The 17,086-nt window shown below is 52.0% G+C and overlaps 8 protein-coding genes across 8 annotated transcripts; 7 read left to right on the forward strand and 1 right to left on the reverse strand.

The window, feature by feature from the left end:
• Positions 1 to 851: 851 nt before the first annotated feature.
• On the forward strand, positions 852 to 4,282 carry PG994_001847 (isoleucyl-tRNA synthetase; the record flags this gene model as incomplete). Its single annotated transcript, XM_066853256.1, has 5 exons — positions 852 to 926; positions 1,012 to 1,350; positions 1,404 to 3,105; positions 3,173 to 3,430; positions 3,468 to 4,282. The coding sequence occupies 5 exons, from the start codon at positions 852 to 854 to the stop codon at positions 4,280 to 4,282; spliced, it is 3,189 nt and encodes a 1,062-aa protein (XP_066721397.1).
• A 135-nt stretch (positions 4,283 to 4,417) lies between these two features.
• On the reverse strand, positions 4,418 to 4,714 carry PG994_001848 (uncharacterized protein; the record flags this gene model as incomplete). The annotated part of the gene is made up of 3 exons (XM_066853257.1): positions 4,418 to 4,444; positions 4,498 to 4,593; positions 4,652 to 4,714. 3 exons carry the CDS (start codon positions 4,712 to 4,714, stop codon positions 4,418 to 4,420), a joined length of 186 nt encoding a protein of 61 aa, XP_066721398.1.
• Positions 4,715 to 5,241: 527 nt separating this feature from the next.
• PG994_001849 (Sfi1-domain-containing protein) lies at positions 5,242 to 8,417 on the forward strand (the record flags this gene model as incomplete). Its single annotated transcript, XM_066853258.1, has 3 exons — positions 5,242 to 5,672; positions 5,767 to 8,049; positions 8,102 to 8,417. The coding sequence occupies 3 exons, from the start codon at positions 5,242 to 5,244 to the stop codon at positions 8,415 to 8,417; spliced, it is 3,030 nt and encodes a 1,009-aa protein (XP_066721399.1).
• Positions 8,418 to 9,244: 827 nt separating this feature from the next.
• PG994_001850 (uncharacterized protein) lies at positions 9,245 to 9,721 on the forward strand (the record flags this gene model as incomplete). The annotated part of the gene is made up of 1 exon (XM_066853259.1): positions 9,245 to 9,721. One exon carries the CDS (start codon positions 9,245 to 9,247, stop codon positions 9,719 to 9,721), a length of 477 nt encoding a protein of 158 aa, XP_066721400.1.
• A 622-nt stretch (positions 9,722 to 10,343) lies between these two features.
• Positions 10,344 to 11,351, forward strand: PG994_001851 (uncharacterized protein; the record flags this gene model as incomplete). Its single annotated transcript, XM_066853260.1, has 3 exons — positions 10,344 to 10,417; positions 10,475 to 10,766; positions 11,052 to 11,351. The coding sequence occupies 3 exons, from the start codon at positions 10,344 to 10,346 to the stop codon at positions 11,349 to 11,351; spliced, it is 666 nt and encodes a 221-aa protein (XP_066721401.1).
• An 845-nt stretch (positions 11,352 to 12,196) lies between these two features.
• On the forward strand, positions 12,197 to 13,189 carry PG994_001852 (Regulator of V-ATPase in vacuolar membrane protein; the record flags this gene model as incomplete). The annotated part of the gene is made up of 2 exons (XM_066853261.1): positions 12,197 to 12,466; positions 12,566 to 13,189. The coding sequence occupies 2 exons, from the start codon at positions 12,197 to 12,199 to the stop codon at positions 13,187 to 13,189; spliced, it is 894 nt and encodes a 297-aa protein (XP_066721402.1).
• Positions 13,190 to 13,590: 401 nt separating this feature from the next.
• On the forward strand, positions 13,591 to 14,853 carry PG994_001853 (uncharacterized protein; the record flags this gene model as incomplete). Its single annotated transcript, XM_066853262.1, has 1 exon — positions 13,591 to 14,853. The coding sequence occupies one exon, from the start codon at positions 13,591 to 13,593 to the stop codon at positions 14,851 to 14,853; it is 1,263 nt and encodes a 420-aa protein (XP_066721403.1).
• Positions 14,854 to 14,925: 72 nt separating this feature from the next.
• PG994_001854 (uncharacterized protein) lies at positions 14,926 to 16,447 on the forward strand (the record flags this gene model as incomplete). The annotated part of the gene is made up of 3 exons (XM_066853263.1): positions 14,926 to 15,619; positions 15,678 to 15,928; positions 15,986 to 16,447. 3 exons carry the CDS (start codon positions 14,926 to 14,928, stop codon positions 16,445 to 16,447), a joined length of 1,407 nt encoding a protein of 468 aa, XP_066721404.1.
• Between the last annotated feature and the right edge of the window lie 639 nt (positions 16,448 to 17,086).

Below are 17,086 nucleotides of genomic sequence, written 5' to 3' on the forward strand. Positions count from 1 at the left end.
AAGAATTAGCTGCAGGAGAAACTCTGCGGGAAATAGTAAAAGAAGAGGCGACGCAGGTCTAAACTAAGAACAAGCCCGGCCAAGATGTCCCGTTGCGTTGCTGTTTATTTCAAGTTGTCTTGGGGAGGGGGGGGTGTTGTTATTTACTTTCGATTCAATGGTAGGCAAGTTGAAACATGCACTTCCTGGGTAGCAGTGCGCAATAAGGCCCCGACTCTGCCAATGACGGGTAATACTGGAAGTATTAGTACAACGGCTTCTGGGGGTTAAACTGGGATATCGCTTACCTTATGTATCGCTCGCCGTGGGGCATATCAACTTGGACTCGGGCAAGTAAGTATCTACATAGAGTGTTAAGTACTTCAGGCGTCATGGCCAGTCCTCGATCTGTCTGTCGAAGCCTCAAAAGCACTCTGCTGTGTCCTCGAATTGGGATATCAATAGTCGGTTGATATAGGCAGGTCGTGAGTTGAACTATTGGTTGTTATAATTTGCAACAGCATTTGGCGACACGACAGGACTTTGTCAGTACCTCATTGACTGTAGCAAAGGTACCTGAGCGAGGGGCAGCCCAACTACATGTACCTACCCCCCGCCAGTGCATAAAAGTCCGAAAGTCGTCTTATTCCAGTCATAAGCGGTTTGACTCACAAATCCTACTACCCCACCAAGGATTTTCCACGGAAGGTGGGATGTACATAAGATCGTGCCCTTCGATTCACCATTCCTAGGCAGCACTGAGGCTTCCGATTCCGCTTTGCGACAGGAATCACAATTGCAACCCGAAGGCTCTCTGGTAGCTGCGATCACATTGGCCCATTCGTCTGTTACCTCCCGACAGACGTTTCAATATGTCTATCGACTTCCCCAAGTCAGAGCTCGAGGTCATCCAGAAGTGGAGGGAGTGGGATGCCTTCCAACGCCAGGTATGGCTGCCCGCCAAATCTGGTAAATACGCACACGATAATCACAGAGACTAACAACATGTTCATCACCAGGTCGAATTGACAGGGAAAGCCTCGCTACACCTTCTACGATGGCCCGCCCTTCGCGACCGGTCTTCCGCACTATGGCCATCTTCTCGCCTCCACCATCAAGGACATCATCCCTAGATATTGGTCAATGAAGGGCTTCCATGTCGAGAGACGTTTCGGTTGGGACACGCACGGTCTGCCCATCGAACATGAGATCGACAAGAAGTTCGGCATCACCGGCAAGCAGGCCGTCATGGAGATGGGCTTGGAAAAGTACAATGCCGAGTGCCGCGCTATCGTGATGCGATACAGAGAGGAATGGCGTCATACCATTGAGCGTCTGGGTCGCTGGATCGACTTCGACAACGACTACAAGGTGATTCTTGGCGCTACACTTACCTCACGGGAGGGTAACTAACATTTACTCAGACAATGGACTTGACTTTCATGGAGACGGATTGGTGGGTCTTCAAGCAGCTCTTCGAAAAGGGCTCGGTATACCAGGGCTACAAAGTCATGCCCTATTCCTGTGCTCTTACGACGGCTCTGTCGAATTTCGAGTCCAATCAGAACTACCAAGATGTGACGGATCCCGCAGTGGTCGTCTCATTCCCTCTTCTTAGCGATCCCAAGACTCACCTCTTGGCGTGGACGACAACCCCGTGGACCCTGCCCACCCATCTGGGCCTTGCAGTGCATCCGGAGTTTGAATACCTCAAAATCACCGACGACAAGTCTGGCAACAACTACATCATCCTCGAGAAGCTATTGACCACAATCTACAAGGAACCCAAGAAGGCGAAATACAAGGTGGTGGAGAAGATCAAGGGTAAGGACATGTTGGGCTGGGAATACGAGCCTCTCTTCGATTATCTCAACGCCGACTTCAAAGGTATCGCATTCAAGGTCCTCAATGCGGACTATGTCACCGATGATAGTGGTACTGGTATCGTTCACCAGGCTCCTGCTTTTGGTGAGGACGATTACAACGTGGCCATTGCTGCCGGTATCATCAACGAAACCCGCCCGCCGCCAGATTTCCTTGATGAGAAGGGTGTCTTCACCGAGAAGGCGAAGGAATTTGCTGGCATGCACTGCAAGGAGGCCGACAAGCACATCATCAAGCACCTGAAGGGTATTGGAAGAGTTGTGGCCGACGCCCAACTAAGGCATTCTTACCCCCTGTGCTACCGGTCGGATACACCTCTGATCTATCGTGCCGTCCCATCTTGGTTTATCCGTGTCCCCGAGATCATCCCTCAAATGTTGAAGAACATCGAGGGAACTCATTGGGTTCCTAACTTTGTGAAGGAGAACCGCTTCGCCAACTGGATCAAGAATGCCCGCGATTGGAATGTCTCACGTAATCGATACTGGGGAACGCCGCTGCCGGTCTGGATGAGCGACGATAAGGAGGAAATGATCTGCATTGGCAGTGTTGAGGAGCTCAAGCAGCTTAGTGGCTATGAGGGAGAGATAACAGACATTCATCGGGATAAGGTCGACCACATCACCATCCCCAGCAAACAAGGCCGAGGAGAACTGAAGCGTGTCGAGGGTGTCTTCGATTGCTGGTTCGAGTCTGGAAGCATGCCTTATGCCAGCCAGCATTATCCTTTCGAAAACAAGGATAAGCTGAAGGACGGTTTCCCAGGCGACTTCATCGCCGAAGGTCTTGACCAGACGAGAGGTTGGTTCTACACGCTGCTTGTGCTAGGCACTCACCTGTTTGGAGTGTCCCCTTTCAAGAACTGTGTCGTCAACGGCATGGTCCTCGCCGAAGATGGAAAGAAAATGTCCAAGAGACTCAAGAACTACCCGGATCCTAGCCACATTTTCGAGAAGTACGGCTCGGATGCGCTTCGACTATACATGATCAACTCGCCGGTTGTCCGTGCCGAACCCCTAAGGTTCAAGGAGTCAGGTGTCAAGGAAGTCGTTCAAAAAGTACTGCTTCCCCTCTGGAACAGTTACAAGTTCTTTGAGGGACAGGTGGCACTCCTAAAGAAGGTCGAGGATATTGATTATCTCTTCGACCCGAAGATGGAGAGCTCAAACGAGAACGTTATGGATAAATGGATTCTTGCCAGTTGCCAGAGTCTGCTTCAGTTTGTCAACGAAGAGATGTCAGGTAAGTCACAGTGTTGGGCGTATTGATAACTTTGGACAGACAGACTGACACTATGGTTTTTTTCTAGCTTACCGCCTCTACACCGTTGTCCCTAGACTATTGGAGCTCATTGATAATACGACAAACTGGTACATCCGATTCAACCGAAAGCGCCTCAAGGGTGAGTATGGAGTAGACGACACCAAACACGCGCTGAACACTCTCTTCGAGGTTCTGTTCACCCTATGCCGAGGACTGGCCCCCTTCACGCCTTTCATCACGGAGACCATCTACTCCAAGCTCCTGCCTCACATTCCTAAGGATCTGCAAGCAAAGGACCCTCGCAGTGTGCATTTCCTGGAGTTCCCCCGATGTCAGGCAAGAACTCTTCAACCCCGTCATTGAAAGGCAAGTCGGCCGGATGCAAAAGGTCATTGAGCTGGCCAGAGTGTCGAGAGAACGGAGGACTCTGGGACTGAAGACCCCCTTGAAGACCCTTGTCGTTCTCCACCGCAGCCAAGAGTACCTCGATGATGTCAAGTCCCTTGAATCCTATATCACCGAGGAGCTTAATGTCCGCGACTTGGTATTGACTACGGACGAGGCCAAGTACAATGTTCAGTACAGTGTACAGGCTGACTGGCCGGTGCTGGGTAAGAAGCTCAAGAAGGACATGGGCAAGGTCAAGAAGGCGCTACCGAATATTACAAACGACCAAGTCCGTCAGTACACCGTTGACAAGTACATTGTGGTGGATGGCATTCGGTTAGAAGAGGGTGACTTGGTGGTCAAGAGAGGCCTGGCCCAAGACGAGTCGTCCAAGAATCTCGAGACCAACACGGACCAAGATGTCCTCACCATTCTCGACTCGGAGCTCTACGCCGAGCTTGCCCAGGAAGGTGTGGCGCGAGAGATTATTAACCGGGTGCAGCGGCTTCGAAAGAAGGCTGGTCTCCAGCCAACCGATGATGTTAAGATGGAATACAAGATCCTATCCGACCCAGAAAACATCGGACTTGCTGATGTCTTTACAAGTCAGACAAAATCAATGGAGAAGGTTCTGCGTAGACCACTCGACAAGCACGAGGCTACACATGTAGATGGCGAGATTCCAGAGAAGAAAGAAGAGGGTATCATCGCAGAGGAGGAACAAGAGGTACAAAAGGCTACCTTCTTGCTTAGGTTGTTGAAGATGTAAGGTCGTCGGCCTTTCTCAATCCATAGATAGAGCTCGCAATACAGGAACAACCATGTATGAAAGCAGAGGACACGGAAAACAAGTAGATTACGGGCCAAACACCGGCTTGAATATATTGAGATTGATGATTGAGTTCTATTTCTTTTTCGAAGCCTTCTGGGACTACGGTTAATCAGCAGCTCATATATATAAGACCCGAGTGGTCGGAGGCTCACCAAATAGCAGTCCTTAAGCTTCATAAACTCAGCAACACACTTGTCCTTATGTACCGAATTGTAATCGGCGACAATGCATTTTCCATATACAGCTGCCTGTCCAGATTCGAAGGTTAGGCGGAGTAATTGTGAGTGCCAACTGAAGACTACACACCTCAGGAGAGCATTGGGAAACAGCTGCGGCAAACTTCTGGATAGGTCGTGTGCGGGTGGGCATCGTAGCTTCGCTTTAGGATGAGAGTCCTCCGATCTATGCTGTCCTTATTTCCGAGAAATAGGTAACCAGGTATCCAGGTATGGCAGCAAGTCTCGCGCACCTTGACGGCTAGAGATAGGCAGTGATAGGGATGGATGGTGACGGTGTCATTCTTGTTTTCCGCTTGTCGTACAGTACATGCGTAGTGCGTAGTGGGGGTTGGCCTGGGGTTGCTGGATTTAGTGGTGGTCGGTGGTCGGTCCACTCGCTTGTTAGGCCAGTCAGTCCTCCGTATACGCGCCTCTAATTGACTGCCGACGCGTTGTGCCAATGGAATTTCCAAAAGTCAGCATGCAATTTCTAGGCCACCCAGTCTGCTCCTGACCAACAACTGCAGCTTGCTACGACCATGATGTTGTCGCTGGCGACTGCTCTCTTCCTCTTTTGAGCCCTGCTATCATAACGTTTCAAAACTGCTTCACGCCATCCAGTTCGAGCAGTTCTATCGAGAGGATAATGCTCGCTGCACTAATTGCTACCTCTTCAACATGGCCAGTGGCTCTGACCCTGGCTCGCTCTCTACTATTCCCGAGATAACAAGCTCCGAAGAACAGAGTCATCACTTCTCCGCGAACAAAACCCCGGGCCACAACTCCCATGCGCCCGCAATGGTTGGGCCTGCGCCCCAGGACTTCCACGACAACGAGCTCCAACTTATCTTCGAAGTCGTCCAACGAGCCGAGCAATTACTCCCTAGCGCTGGCACCGCTGTGACCGCCTTGTACGCAGCAAACTCAGAGATCTGTAATAAGCAAGGGCTGAAGACCGAGGTCGACCAGCGAAAAGCCACCCTCTTTTTCAAGCTCGGGAGCCGCACGTATGCAGAGACGCTCCGAGGATCGTTCGAGGAGTGGCTACGCCGCATGAACTGCACCATCCGATTCGACGACAATGAATATCCAGACAACGATTCATTCTAGTGATACACACGATGACGACTTCTCTTCGAGATCCGACCATCCGGACCTAGCCTACGATGCAGACGGAGCCACCGACTCCGACGACGACACTAGTGATCGCCTAGACGAGGATGATGAAACTGACGCAGAAGAGGGCGATGGGGCCCCTAAGGATGCGAGTCCTCGTGCGCAGAAACATGACGCTGAACGTGGTTCGCCAGCAGGGCCTGAGAGTTTCCTTGAAAGAAGTGCGATTGCTTTCGAGAACCATCGCGCTAAATTCGCCGCTGTCAGCAATATTCAGCAATGGCAGGCTCGATCGTCTGGCCTGCAGATGCAGCTGGAAATGTTCCACGATGCTAGGGAGGCGGATTTTATCGAGACGGCTGAAGACAGATTTCTGTACTGGAAAGACGCCGCTGCCGAGCTTGAAGAGGCCCCTGTCAGTCACATACCTTCGAACGTCTACTCAAAGCGCATTGAAACGATAGCATGTCGGACTTATGAAATACTGACAAACAAGAAGGTTCTGGCTCGGTGGCGGCGGCAATGCGCGAAGGAACCACCTGAACCGCTTAAGGAACCCCCAGAAGAAGAGTACGAGGAAGAAATGGCAGGAGACTTGTACCTATCTAAGCTTGCGGTACGAGCTCACGAGACCCTCATGAAGTCTCGCGTGTTCACTCGGTGGTCCAACAGAGCATCCGAGGAGGAGGACAAAGCCCGTGTCGCCCTCCGGGCTCACGAGATGGGGCTCAAGTCTAAAGCTTTTGGTGTACGGCCCAGGTTGGAAGTTTTAGCACTAGCTTTGCAGCAACGAATGCTGTCAAACGACGGCTTAGTTTCGCCCATTGACATGCCGGAGAGGCCGGCTTCAGCCCCGGTGGAATCGACCGCATCTCCTCTAGGATCGCCTCTCCCACCAGCCGCTCAGCTTGCAAAGAGTGACGATGCGTTACCTCAAGCCACCGATGATGTGCAAGACGAGCCAGAGGAGGACGAACGTACGATGCTCGCCAGAAGACATATCCTGCGGATGCGCTTCTTCCGTGCCTGGGCAGAATACACACAGACGCACACCGAAAAGGTCAAGGGTCATGTCATGCATGCAACTTTCGACTCGTGGCGTGGCAAGTCTGGTGACATGGATGACAAAGTATGCATGTACGCTCAGCAACATGAGCAGGTCAACGCCAAAGCTACATTACATAAGTGGATTGCCACTGCTTCGGAGTCTGCCGGCTGGAATGCAAGGGCAGAGGAAATGGAAAAGCGAACCCGGGTCGAAGGTGTTCTAAAGCCATGGCTTGCCCAAGCTCGTGCAGGACGCAGACTGGAAGAGAAGAAGGGTGGTGACTTCTGGCAATGGTATAACACACCTTTGCGCGATGTAGCGTTTGACAGGGCCGCTAGTTTATATCACGAAGATCGCACGAAACGCGAGACCATCTCAAAATGGAGACTCGCGGCCGAGGAGGCGAAAATGAGAGGAGATATGCGACAAGACTGGGCATCCAGAGCTGATTACTATCGTGCCGTAACAACAACCCTACGTACTTGGAAAGCACAAGCTCGAGAGCACGCAATTCACGCGTCTATGAAGGAGGATGTCTTCGGCACTTGGCGACAACTCAGCGCTGGGGACCTCCCACAACAGCAACAGATGCAGTCGTTTGCTGAACGGGCAGACTTCTTCTACAAGATGACGGATATACTTCCAGCTTGGCAATCTGTTACAGATGAAGCTAGCAACAGACAGCAGCAGCTTGAGGAGTACAGCGAGCGTGCAAATTTCTACTACAGGGCTCGCGAAACGGTGCTTTTATGGAGATCTTTAGCCAAGAAGAGGCGGAAAGCAAGATTCAAAGAAGCCCATCTGGAGGTTCGCCGGAGAGTTAAAAGAGGAATGGGAGAGTATTGCATTGCTCAATGGCGGGATAAGCTACACACAAGCTTTGATCGCTACGAGCAGATGAATGTAGCTTTAGAAGATGCCGTTGCTGGTCGCGAGTATGTAACGACTGCGGAAACATTCGACGCTTGGAGAAGACGAGCGCAGGAAAAGACACAACTGAGCTTGATCAGCAGCGATGCTATTAAGCAACGAACCATCGACACTTGGAGAGAACGGCATTCGACTGCCCAGGATATGAAGTTCGAGGCCGGGCAGTACCGGAAGAATCGGAGCCTGGGCAAGGCCCTCAGAGGTGGAATCTCAACTCACTCCAGATCAGCAGCCGCAGACATACAGTGGATAATATCCGGGAGAAGAGTGGCCGCAGATTACTTCGGCAACGTTTTGAATCGTGGCACGGGAGTGCTGTGGACAAGCTTGTGCCGGATTTGCTCCCGAGGGCAACGCGGATATCGTGGAGGATGCGCAGCAGCAGACCTTGCGTCTTCAGTCAAGGAGTCTCCTTTTCTCATCATGGCGAGCTACAGCGACTAGAGAACCGCCACCACCTCGGTTCCAAGATCTGCGGGACGATGAGGTGGCTGAGGACGTGGCCGAGGAGGAGCCGAGTCCGGAATCGGAGCCGGAATTCGGGGCGGGCACACCGTATGCTCCTACCCCAGGCAGGCCACAGTTATTGCTTGGGTCCTTTGGGAGACAGCAAACCACTACTCCACTTGCCCCCGTGCCTAATCGACAGGCGGCGTGGCAGGCAAGGGATTCGATCCTAGGAGGGTCCGCCATTGAAATGAGAGCCAATCGCGCGGGTGCCCGGTCGAGACGAAACCTACGGGTGTCTTGGGCACAATAAGTTTCTGCATTGTAGGGATTTGGGTTTAAGACATTGTGATGGTTGGAACACAGGCGTAAGATTATGGGACAGGAACAAATCTGCATGAGTAGGCGTCGGAATATTTGATACCCCATTGGTTATAGGCGGTTACTAGTTAGTCATATAGAGATGAAGATCCAATATAGCATATCCCTTTTTCAGGCTCCTAATGCGATGGTATATCTTCGACTCTTTTCTGTCCCCAGGAGATGTAAGTGAAGTACTGAGAAAGGGCATTGAAAGGAACCGAGCTTGTTGCCGTTGTACTTCGGTAAATAGATTGGTATCGCGGATGGGGTAAGATGGTATGATAATAATATAGTTCGTAAATGCTACGGCGCAGAAGCCGAAAGCCGAAATCTACATTGCCGCTACATATGCATATCCAATATCTACACACTATTCTCAGAAGGCAACTTGATAATAACAGTGAATTTCTAGTCTTATATTGCCCTCTCAGGATGGTCTCGCAACAGCAGCTATCATCACCTGGTATCGCACCCAGGCGTAGGAATGGCAGAAAACAGGCTTGTGTGCCGTGTCATGAGAGGAAGGTGGCTTGCGATCATGTATTACCAGTCTGCCAAAGGTGTCGAATAACTGGAAGAGCCGAGAAATGTGTGTACACGCTCCCAGTGGAGAGACCGTTCACTACCTCATCGGCTTCGAAACGCCGGCGGCTGTCTGCGACGGCTTATAGTGAACCTATCACCACGGGGGCAACCCCGTCAACCACCTTGCCCGAGCCTGGGGTGCCTGAAGTGCCTGGCCACTCCCCACTGGGGTATTTGGGCCCGACGAGTTTCATGCCTGTCTTTGAGGAGGCGCAGATGCATCTTCTGACGCCCTCGATGACTGAGCCTGCCGTTGCGCTGGCCGTTCCGTCAGACATATCGGCTTCGCCAACGACTAGTCGCCCTCGAGAATCCGAGGAGACTTCGAAGCTGTGCCTTGAAGTCCTCTCATGCATTCCATCGCGATCCGCAAACAAAGTCTTTTTTGCAAGGAACATAAACCTGAATGATAGCTGGCTCCCCGGTGCCCGCGTCCGGCTTGCCAACTCACTTTATGAGGCGTTCGACACCAATCTCGAGGGCCCGCGGCGCTACCCACAACTCCGCGAGATGGCCAACGTACTCTGCTCCAACACCAAGACTCGATTCGTCGAGGATCAAGAGGACCCTGAAGAGTATATGAGCGCCTTCTGCGACACGAAAATACGCTGGGGAAAGGCTCGGTATCATGTTCACGTACTGGGCCTTCAGCGCCTCCTTAACACGTGACGATGTGGATATGAATCCCTTTGGGCAGAACGTCGTCACCGGACGCCAGATGGTGATTATGTTCACAAATTGTGTTTCAAAGTGCATTGACATCTGCCGCAGACTCCGCTCACCCCCGAATACTCTGTTTGTCTATGTGTGCTTCCGGTATACGCTATCAGAGTCCAACGTCTCAGGGGATGCAAGTGAGTGGACCATGCTCTCCTCGGCTTTTTCGAGTGTATGTTGAGTTATTTCAACGAGATATTGATGATTGAAAAAACAAACAGGTCTGGAGACGTGGAAATCTCACGCAGAGCTCGTGGCAGTGATAACGTTCCTCGGCTTACACTGTATACCGAGAACCACACCTTACGAGCCGAGCATTTCGTCGGAGATAAAGAGGAGGCTGTTTGCCTGCGTCTATAATATCGACAAAGTGATATCTTCCTTCACTGGGCGACCACCCTTGCTGAACGCCCGGCATGTGTCGACGCCGCTCCCACTGGACATTGACGATGAAGTACTTCTGGGCGACAGGACGCGCTTGCTAGAGGTTGCGCGGAGCCCAGAGATATCGGACGAGTGGCATTTCTACGACATTAAGCTGAAGTCGGTGACAACCATGCGAGCCCGTGGGATGATGGCCTTTATCCGGAATGACATCCTCGATATCTCTTTAGGCCAAGTCCACGGCGATGTCGCAGCTTCCCTCAGGTGAGTTGAACATATAAGTCCAGGCGTCTAGCAGGAACTAACTAATGGGTATCCAAGCCAGTTACGCCAGCGCGAGCTCGAAACCTTTGCCAGCTTCCCTGATGTGCTTGTCTTCCGGCTTGATGAGCTCGAAGACGCTGCGCTCAACTCTGCCACCAGGTACTCCAAGCTTCTGGTCCGGCTGGAGCACCTCCAGAACCTCTTCTTCATACAGCGACTTTATGCAAAGCACGGACAAAGCGATCGGTCAGAACTGCTGACCGTCTCTTATGAGATGGTCTCCTTGACTATACATTTCTGGACACATCGCGATTGGTTCAGGGGTATCCTGGGAGACTACGAGTGGCTAGTAAGTGTGTCCCAAAACCCAGGGCTTGCCTTTAGCTCTCTGTTTTCCTCCAACATTTTCTAATTTGGACTGCTCTCTGACCCAGGTGATGTCCTATGCTGCACCGGCGGGAGGATTTTAAGCATGGAGCTGCTGAGCCCGTCGCCACCGCCGCCACTACCTACTCCTTCAGTAGCCTCTTCTGCCGCTGTGGACGCTACAGTGTCGTCTTATCATGACGACACTACTGATAGGAGGAGGCCCTTACCATCACGATCCTCTCCCCCTCCCCCCTCTTCGGCGGAGGCCGATCTCGGCTCCCCCGGGAAGCCGCCGCCGAAGCGGTCGCAGATCATCCAGCAGCTGAGCCTGCTCGTCGGGTTCCTCGAGTGGATCCGGCCCTCGGCGCCCAACAGCGAGCTCTGCCAGACGGTGGCCCGCATCATCCGGCACATCCTCGACCAGACGCTGGAGGGGCTGCCCCGCGGGGTCGGGGGCCCGGATGAGGCGGCGGCGTCGCTGGTGGATTGGAACACGGTCGACTTTGCCACGGATGTGAGCAATTACTTCAACTTTGATCTGTTGGATACCTTCGATTGGTTGTGAGTATAGGGATTATAATATATAATCTCATATTTGAATGTTTTATTAGGCAAGAAACAGTCATAAGATATAATATACTTGAAGAGATCACCCGTTTACCAACACTCATCCGCCTGCTCAGGGGACGGAGGATTAAGCACTAGGTAAGTAACCTAAGTGCGGGCGGCACTTGCCGTACAGCTGGCGTTTAAGGCCATGCCCACGGCCCCTCAACCCCCCGGAAGTCGCGTTTTCCGGGGGACCAAGTGGACGTCATGCTGCAGCAGAGCTTCGTCCAGATGACAGCTAAGGTTAACGCGAATGGAGCTATCGTTGGATGTGGATTTGATGCCTTGCAGCGACAGGTAATTAGAGGTCACCAGAAGCCACAATTGAATTTTTGAGTTGTTGCATTACCCCATGACTTTTAGCACTGATATTTGATGCATATTACCCTCTCAAATTGATTAATTCCGTTGTCTGCACACCTGGCGCAGTAGGTATTGGTAGGTTAGCTGCTATACGTATACGTACCCGAAGCCCCTGTCGTGTTGTGCATGCGGTTAGCTAAATGAGCAAGCTCACAACACACGTCGTAATCCGAGCAACGGAATTCCCGAAACACCCACATCTCACCTCTCTCACTCGACTTTCCAACTTCACTACAGCGACCAACTAAATCGCAGTGAACTTGTCGCCGAACTACCCTGCTGCTCTTAGTTGTAACATATTCCAGGCCGCTACTGCTACTACTACTCGTGTCTTGCGAATCCTGCCCTGCGAATCCGTCCCAAGGAGGGCTACCACTCAACCAGCCTGCGCAAAGCTAGCCATGTCCTCCCGGTGATCTTGAATATTCAGAGCCGAGCATGAAGGCTGTCCTTCCAGGAAAGCCTGAGGCGAACCTTCAGGCGCTCTCGACGGGCTACTGGAAGGGCCAGCGCGTCATCGTTTACATTACTGGCAACGCCCTGACCATACTATCCGGTCCCGACGCCATCCTCCAGACCATATATGACGATGACGAACGCAAGTTGGAAGCCGTCGCTTTCGACGAGGCGTCGGGGAAAATAGCTGCCTGTACAGGAGCTACCGTCAGGGTCTACAAACCCCTCGAGTACAGTGACGATGCCCTCAAGGTTCGTTCATTCCGGAGTTGGGGAATATGAATATGTTCCCTCCAAAATAGGCAACATGTAGCGTATAGCTACCAAAACGCATTACAGTGGTCACTGCAGTCTTCTTTCGACATTGAAAATGCCCCATCGAGTGCGACCCTGTCCTGGGGCAGCTCGGAAGAGCTCCTCGTTGGCCGAAACTCCCTATGGTTGTACGATACCTCCACGTCGAATCCCGCGCTTCACTGGAAAGCCGACCTAGCCAGCCCCGTGAAGGCTGCCACCTTATCATACGACTCAGCGTACATTGCATCTGTCGGACATTACGATCGCCTCGTCAAGGTCTGGCGCAGACTGAACTTTGGGTCGGAAGAGGTACATTTCGATTTCAGCTACTTGCCACACCCTCGCGTGGTGACGAACATACAATGGCGCAAGCCATTCCATGTAGACCAAACCATCGAGAATGTTCTCTACACCTTTTGTGCCGACAACAACTTGCGCGTGTGGACTGGCGCCGAAGGCCTTAACCGCGAACCACAACGCCTCTGGGGCAAGATTGATCTGGCAACAGCTATACAAGACGAGGCCCTCCGAAATACTCCTGGAAACGAAATGCGCTGGGCTTTCATAATCAACCAGCGCGATCTAGCTGCGGCGACAGAGAGTGCAGTGCAGGAAAGGACCAATGTGCAGGAGAAAAGAAGATGTCCAACTGCAATACCTCATTTCCATCGCAAATAGGGACACTGAGATATGCGTAGTCCTCGATGGAAGGGGCAACATGGCGGCATATGCGCTCGAGAACATCAGCCATAAGTCGAAGAGCGCGAACTATATCGACAATGTTGCGCTCGTCAAATCTAGGGACTTTGACTTTATGGGGAACAAACAAGAACTTCCCCCATGTTGAGATCACATGCTACTGCAACAGGTCCTCAAGCCATCTCTATGTGTTGCTGCACCAGTTCGATGGAAAAGTAGAGGTATATGAGAGCAATATAGCGGACTTGCTTGATCCTACCCTGAAGCCAGGCCGCTTGAGTCATCGAGCAACGTGGTCCGGCCATTCAGCTTCCATTAAGAAAATCGTGCGAAACTTTAGCGGACGTGCCATCGTTTCGAGGACAGAGGAAGGTGAGAGTATGGTTTGGAGGCATGCCGTCAAGTCGAGCGACGCGAAGCTCTTGCGTCAAGCTGTCATCCCGGAAAAGCGACATATTCATCGGATATGTCTCTTCCGCGGTGGTAGTTTCGTCGTTTTCCTACACCACGATGCAATTTGCCTATGGGACTGTAGGCCGTCTGCGCCATTGCTTCTTGCAGAGCAGAAATATGAGGTCACGGGCAAGCCGCTCTGCATCTTAGTCCTCCCACGACCTGATGTGGATCAAGTTTCTACCGCCCACATTGCGACTATCACATCTGACCAGAGAGGTATTGTCTGGGAAGTGAAGCTACCACTAATGGACCATGGAAAGGCACGAACCAATGGCCACAAGATGGAAATGGCATCTATACGTGAGTTCTGCAGTTTCAAACTGGACGATGCCGGCGATCTTGCCTATGTTCTACCTGTAGATCCTGCTGGAGCCTCGCCAGTCAGCTCTGGATTTCTGGATGTATTTGCCAAAGATGTTGCAGTCTCCTACACACACTCTGGACGGGTCGAGTTTTGGACCGCACGGGTCGACAGAGACCGTAGTCGAGTGGAGTGGCTGTCTACTGCGGCAATGGAAACCGGCATCAACGAACCAGCATTGGTCAGTGGCAGTACTATGAAGAAAGGCGCCCTGGTAGACACAAAGCGGTCAGAGGTTACAATATGGGATATTCGTGGTGCGAGGCTTGAATATGCACAGGATTTTGGGAGTCATAACACCATACAAGACCTCGACTGGACATCAACGCCAGATTCTCAGTCAATCCTGGCAGTAGGATTCACATACCGAGTCATCCTGCTTTCTCAGATGCGATTCGACTATTTGAACAAGGGTCCTGCTTGGGCACAGATACGAGAAATCAATCTTCGAGAACTCACCCCGCATCCCATCGGCGACTCGACCTGGTTGAGCGGCGGCGACTTGGTGATCGGCGCTGGCAACCAGCTGTTTGTATACGACCGCATGTTTGAGCCACCAAGCTCCGTCGTCAACAACAGTCGTCTACCACTGCGCAAGGGTGCGACCAGAGACCTTTTCGAAGTGGTCCAGAGACTCAATGGACCGCTCTCCATCTTCCACCCTCAGTTTCTCAGTCAATGCATGCTTACTGGGAAGAACGTCTTGGTGAAGCTCATCTTATTGTCACTGAATCATACACTGAAGTATCATGCCGAAGGTGATATTATCGATGACTACTTGGGCCTCGATTTGTCCCATTTTTACCTGGGCGGCAATGTGAGTTAGGGAAATGTCTTCTACAAAACTGCTTACTGACTCCATCTTTAGACCGATGACAATAATGAGTCTTCGCGCCTAATGGGGCAACTGTCTCTTGATGACAGTGAAGATTCGTTTACTGAAGACATCGCTCTCAGCATCTGCGAAAAGCTGCAGAAGATTCCACTACCACAGCTTTCAGGCCATGAGCAGATACAGTTGCTGGATATAGTGGAATGCCTCGGCTTAGTAGAGCAGCAGCGACGCTCGATGGACGAGAATGCAGCGCGATTCATGCTCTTCTTCCGACAACACGCGCTTCGCAAAGGTCGTACAAACGAATACCACATGTCCTGGCGGGAAATCAACTGGGGGTATCATTCGACCAGTCAAGACATATTGACCGACTTTGTCTCGCGCCAGTACCACGGCTCCATGCTGTGGGAGAGTGCAAGAGAGAGCGGCATCTTCATGTGGCTAACAGATGCTGCAGCAGTAGTGGTCACCCAGGGATCATCTGTATCGACTGAGCTAACTATTGAACAGAAAGCTCAATTTGAGATTGTGGCTCGCAATGAGTATACGAAGAGCGAGACGAAGAGCCCTGTCGACTGCACTCTATTCTACCTTGCCCTGAAGAAGAAAACAGTCCTCCAGGGTCTCTGGCGCATGGCTCACGGAAACAGGGAGCAGGCCGCTACCCAGAAACTACTGGCAAACAACTTCGAGGATCCCAAGTGGAAGACCACGGCGTTGAAGAATGCCTACGCTTTGCTTAGCAAGCGGCGATTCGGTGACTTAGACCAACCACGGGCATACGCATAGACTATTGATCGCTAACCCTTCGATAGAATACGCCGCGGCATTCTTCCTTCTAGCCGATCATCTGCAAGATGCCGTGAACGTTTGCTTGAATCAGATTAAAGATCTGCAGTTGGCCATTGCCATTGCCAGAGTCTACGAAGGAGATGATGGACCGGTCATGAGGAGACTTCTCGAGAACGAAGTGCTCGCAGTGGCATCGCAGGAGGGTAACCGGTGGCTCGCGTCATGGGCGTTTTGGATGTTGAGGCGGCGTGATATGGCTGTTCGGGCCTTGATTGTAAGTCTGCGCGCTGGAAGCCTAAAACGGAACGATGCATGCTAACCATGACGATAGACTCCTGTCTTCACGTTGCTTGAGACACCGTCGACTCCCGACCTCAAGGCCAAATCGTTTTTGACTGATGACCCAGCCTTGATTGTGCTGTATAATCAGCTGAGACAGAAAACATTGCAAACACTCCGGGGAGCCTCGAAGGTCACACCCAAAGTAGAATGGGACTTTGTCATCCACAACGCGCGGCTCTACGACCGCATGGGATGCGATTTATTGGGCCTAGATCTCGTGCGCAACTGGGAGTTCCTGCGCACGCCGAAGGCGCAGCCAGGATTGGGCGGCGAGATTGACCCGAGGAAGATGCTGCGTAGGAGCAGCTCGCTCGTAGTGGCGGATATGCCGCTGAGCCCCGTGGACATTGAGATGAAGACGGGATACCACCCGACGAACAAGGTACAGCAGACGCCTACGGTGTTCGAGGAGCCCGACGCGAGCAGCCTCTTGGATAGCTTCGGGTTCTAATATTGCTGCCGTCTTTTCGTCTACGCATTGCATACCACGCGCGTCTTATTGTATCTCTAGGTACCTACTCTGCTGCATAGCTATTTGTTATCGCCTGTTTCGTCCGGAAGTGGGTTACTGGCGTGGATGGGAACTACTGGAGTTGGAGACATTGCGATGCCGTTAGGTTAATAGCTCCGACTTCTACAGAACGTAGCACTTGTTTGAAACGCATTGAAACACTTTTCGACCTTATGTCCTTAAGATGGTTGTCTACCTGCTGGCTCCCGATATACTCTTCCTTCTGTAACTTGATCTTCCAATGCCGTATCCCCCCATCGAGACAATTGCATATCGCTGTTGTACAACTGTTGCACGGGAAGATTAGAAAAAAGCGCCCCAGCCGCCATCGCATCCGTCGTCGCACCGGCCAGCCCCATTCCGACAGTGTGCCATAGACAGGTGGCAGGCGGGGAGCCTCTTCCGGGTTGCGCAGGTAATCTCAATCTCGGTGGTTACGGCTTCAGCGGACGAAAGCGGGTTTCCTGGTTTCAATGTTTCGGGGAGGGTCGCCATTGGCGCTAGCTAGCATAGCATTGATCCTCACCAGACCTTACTCATGGATGAAATGGATGATGACTTATTAATCGACGCCGTTAT

Source organism: Apiospora phragmitis (assembly GCF_038363925.1).
Source record: "Apiospora phragmitis strain CBS 135458 chromosome Unknown utg000002l:1.0-5516284.0:1.0-5523493.0, whole genome shotgun sequence".
Lineage (NCBI taxonomy): Eukaryota > Fungi > Ascomycota > Sordariomycetes > Amphisphaeriales > Apiosporaceae > Apiospora > Apiospora phragmitis.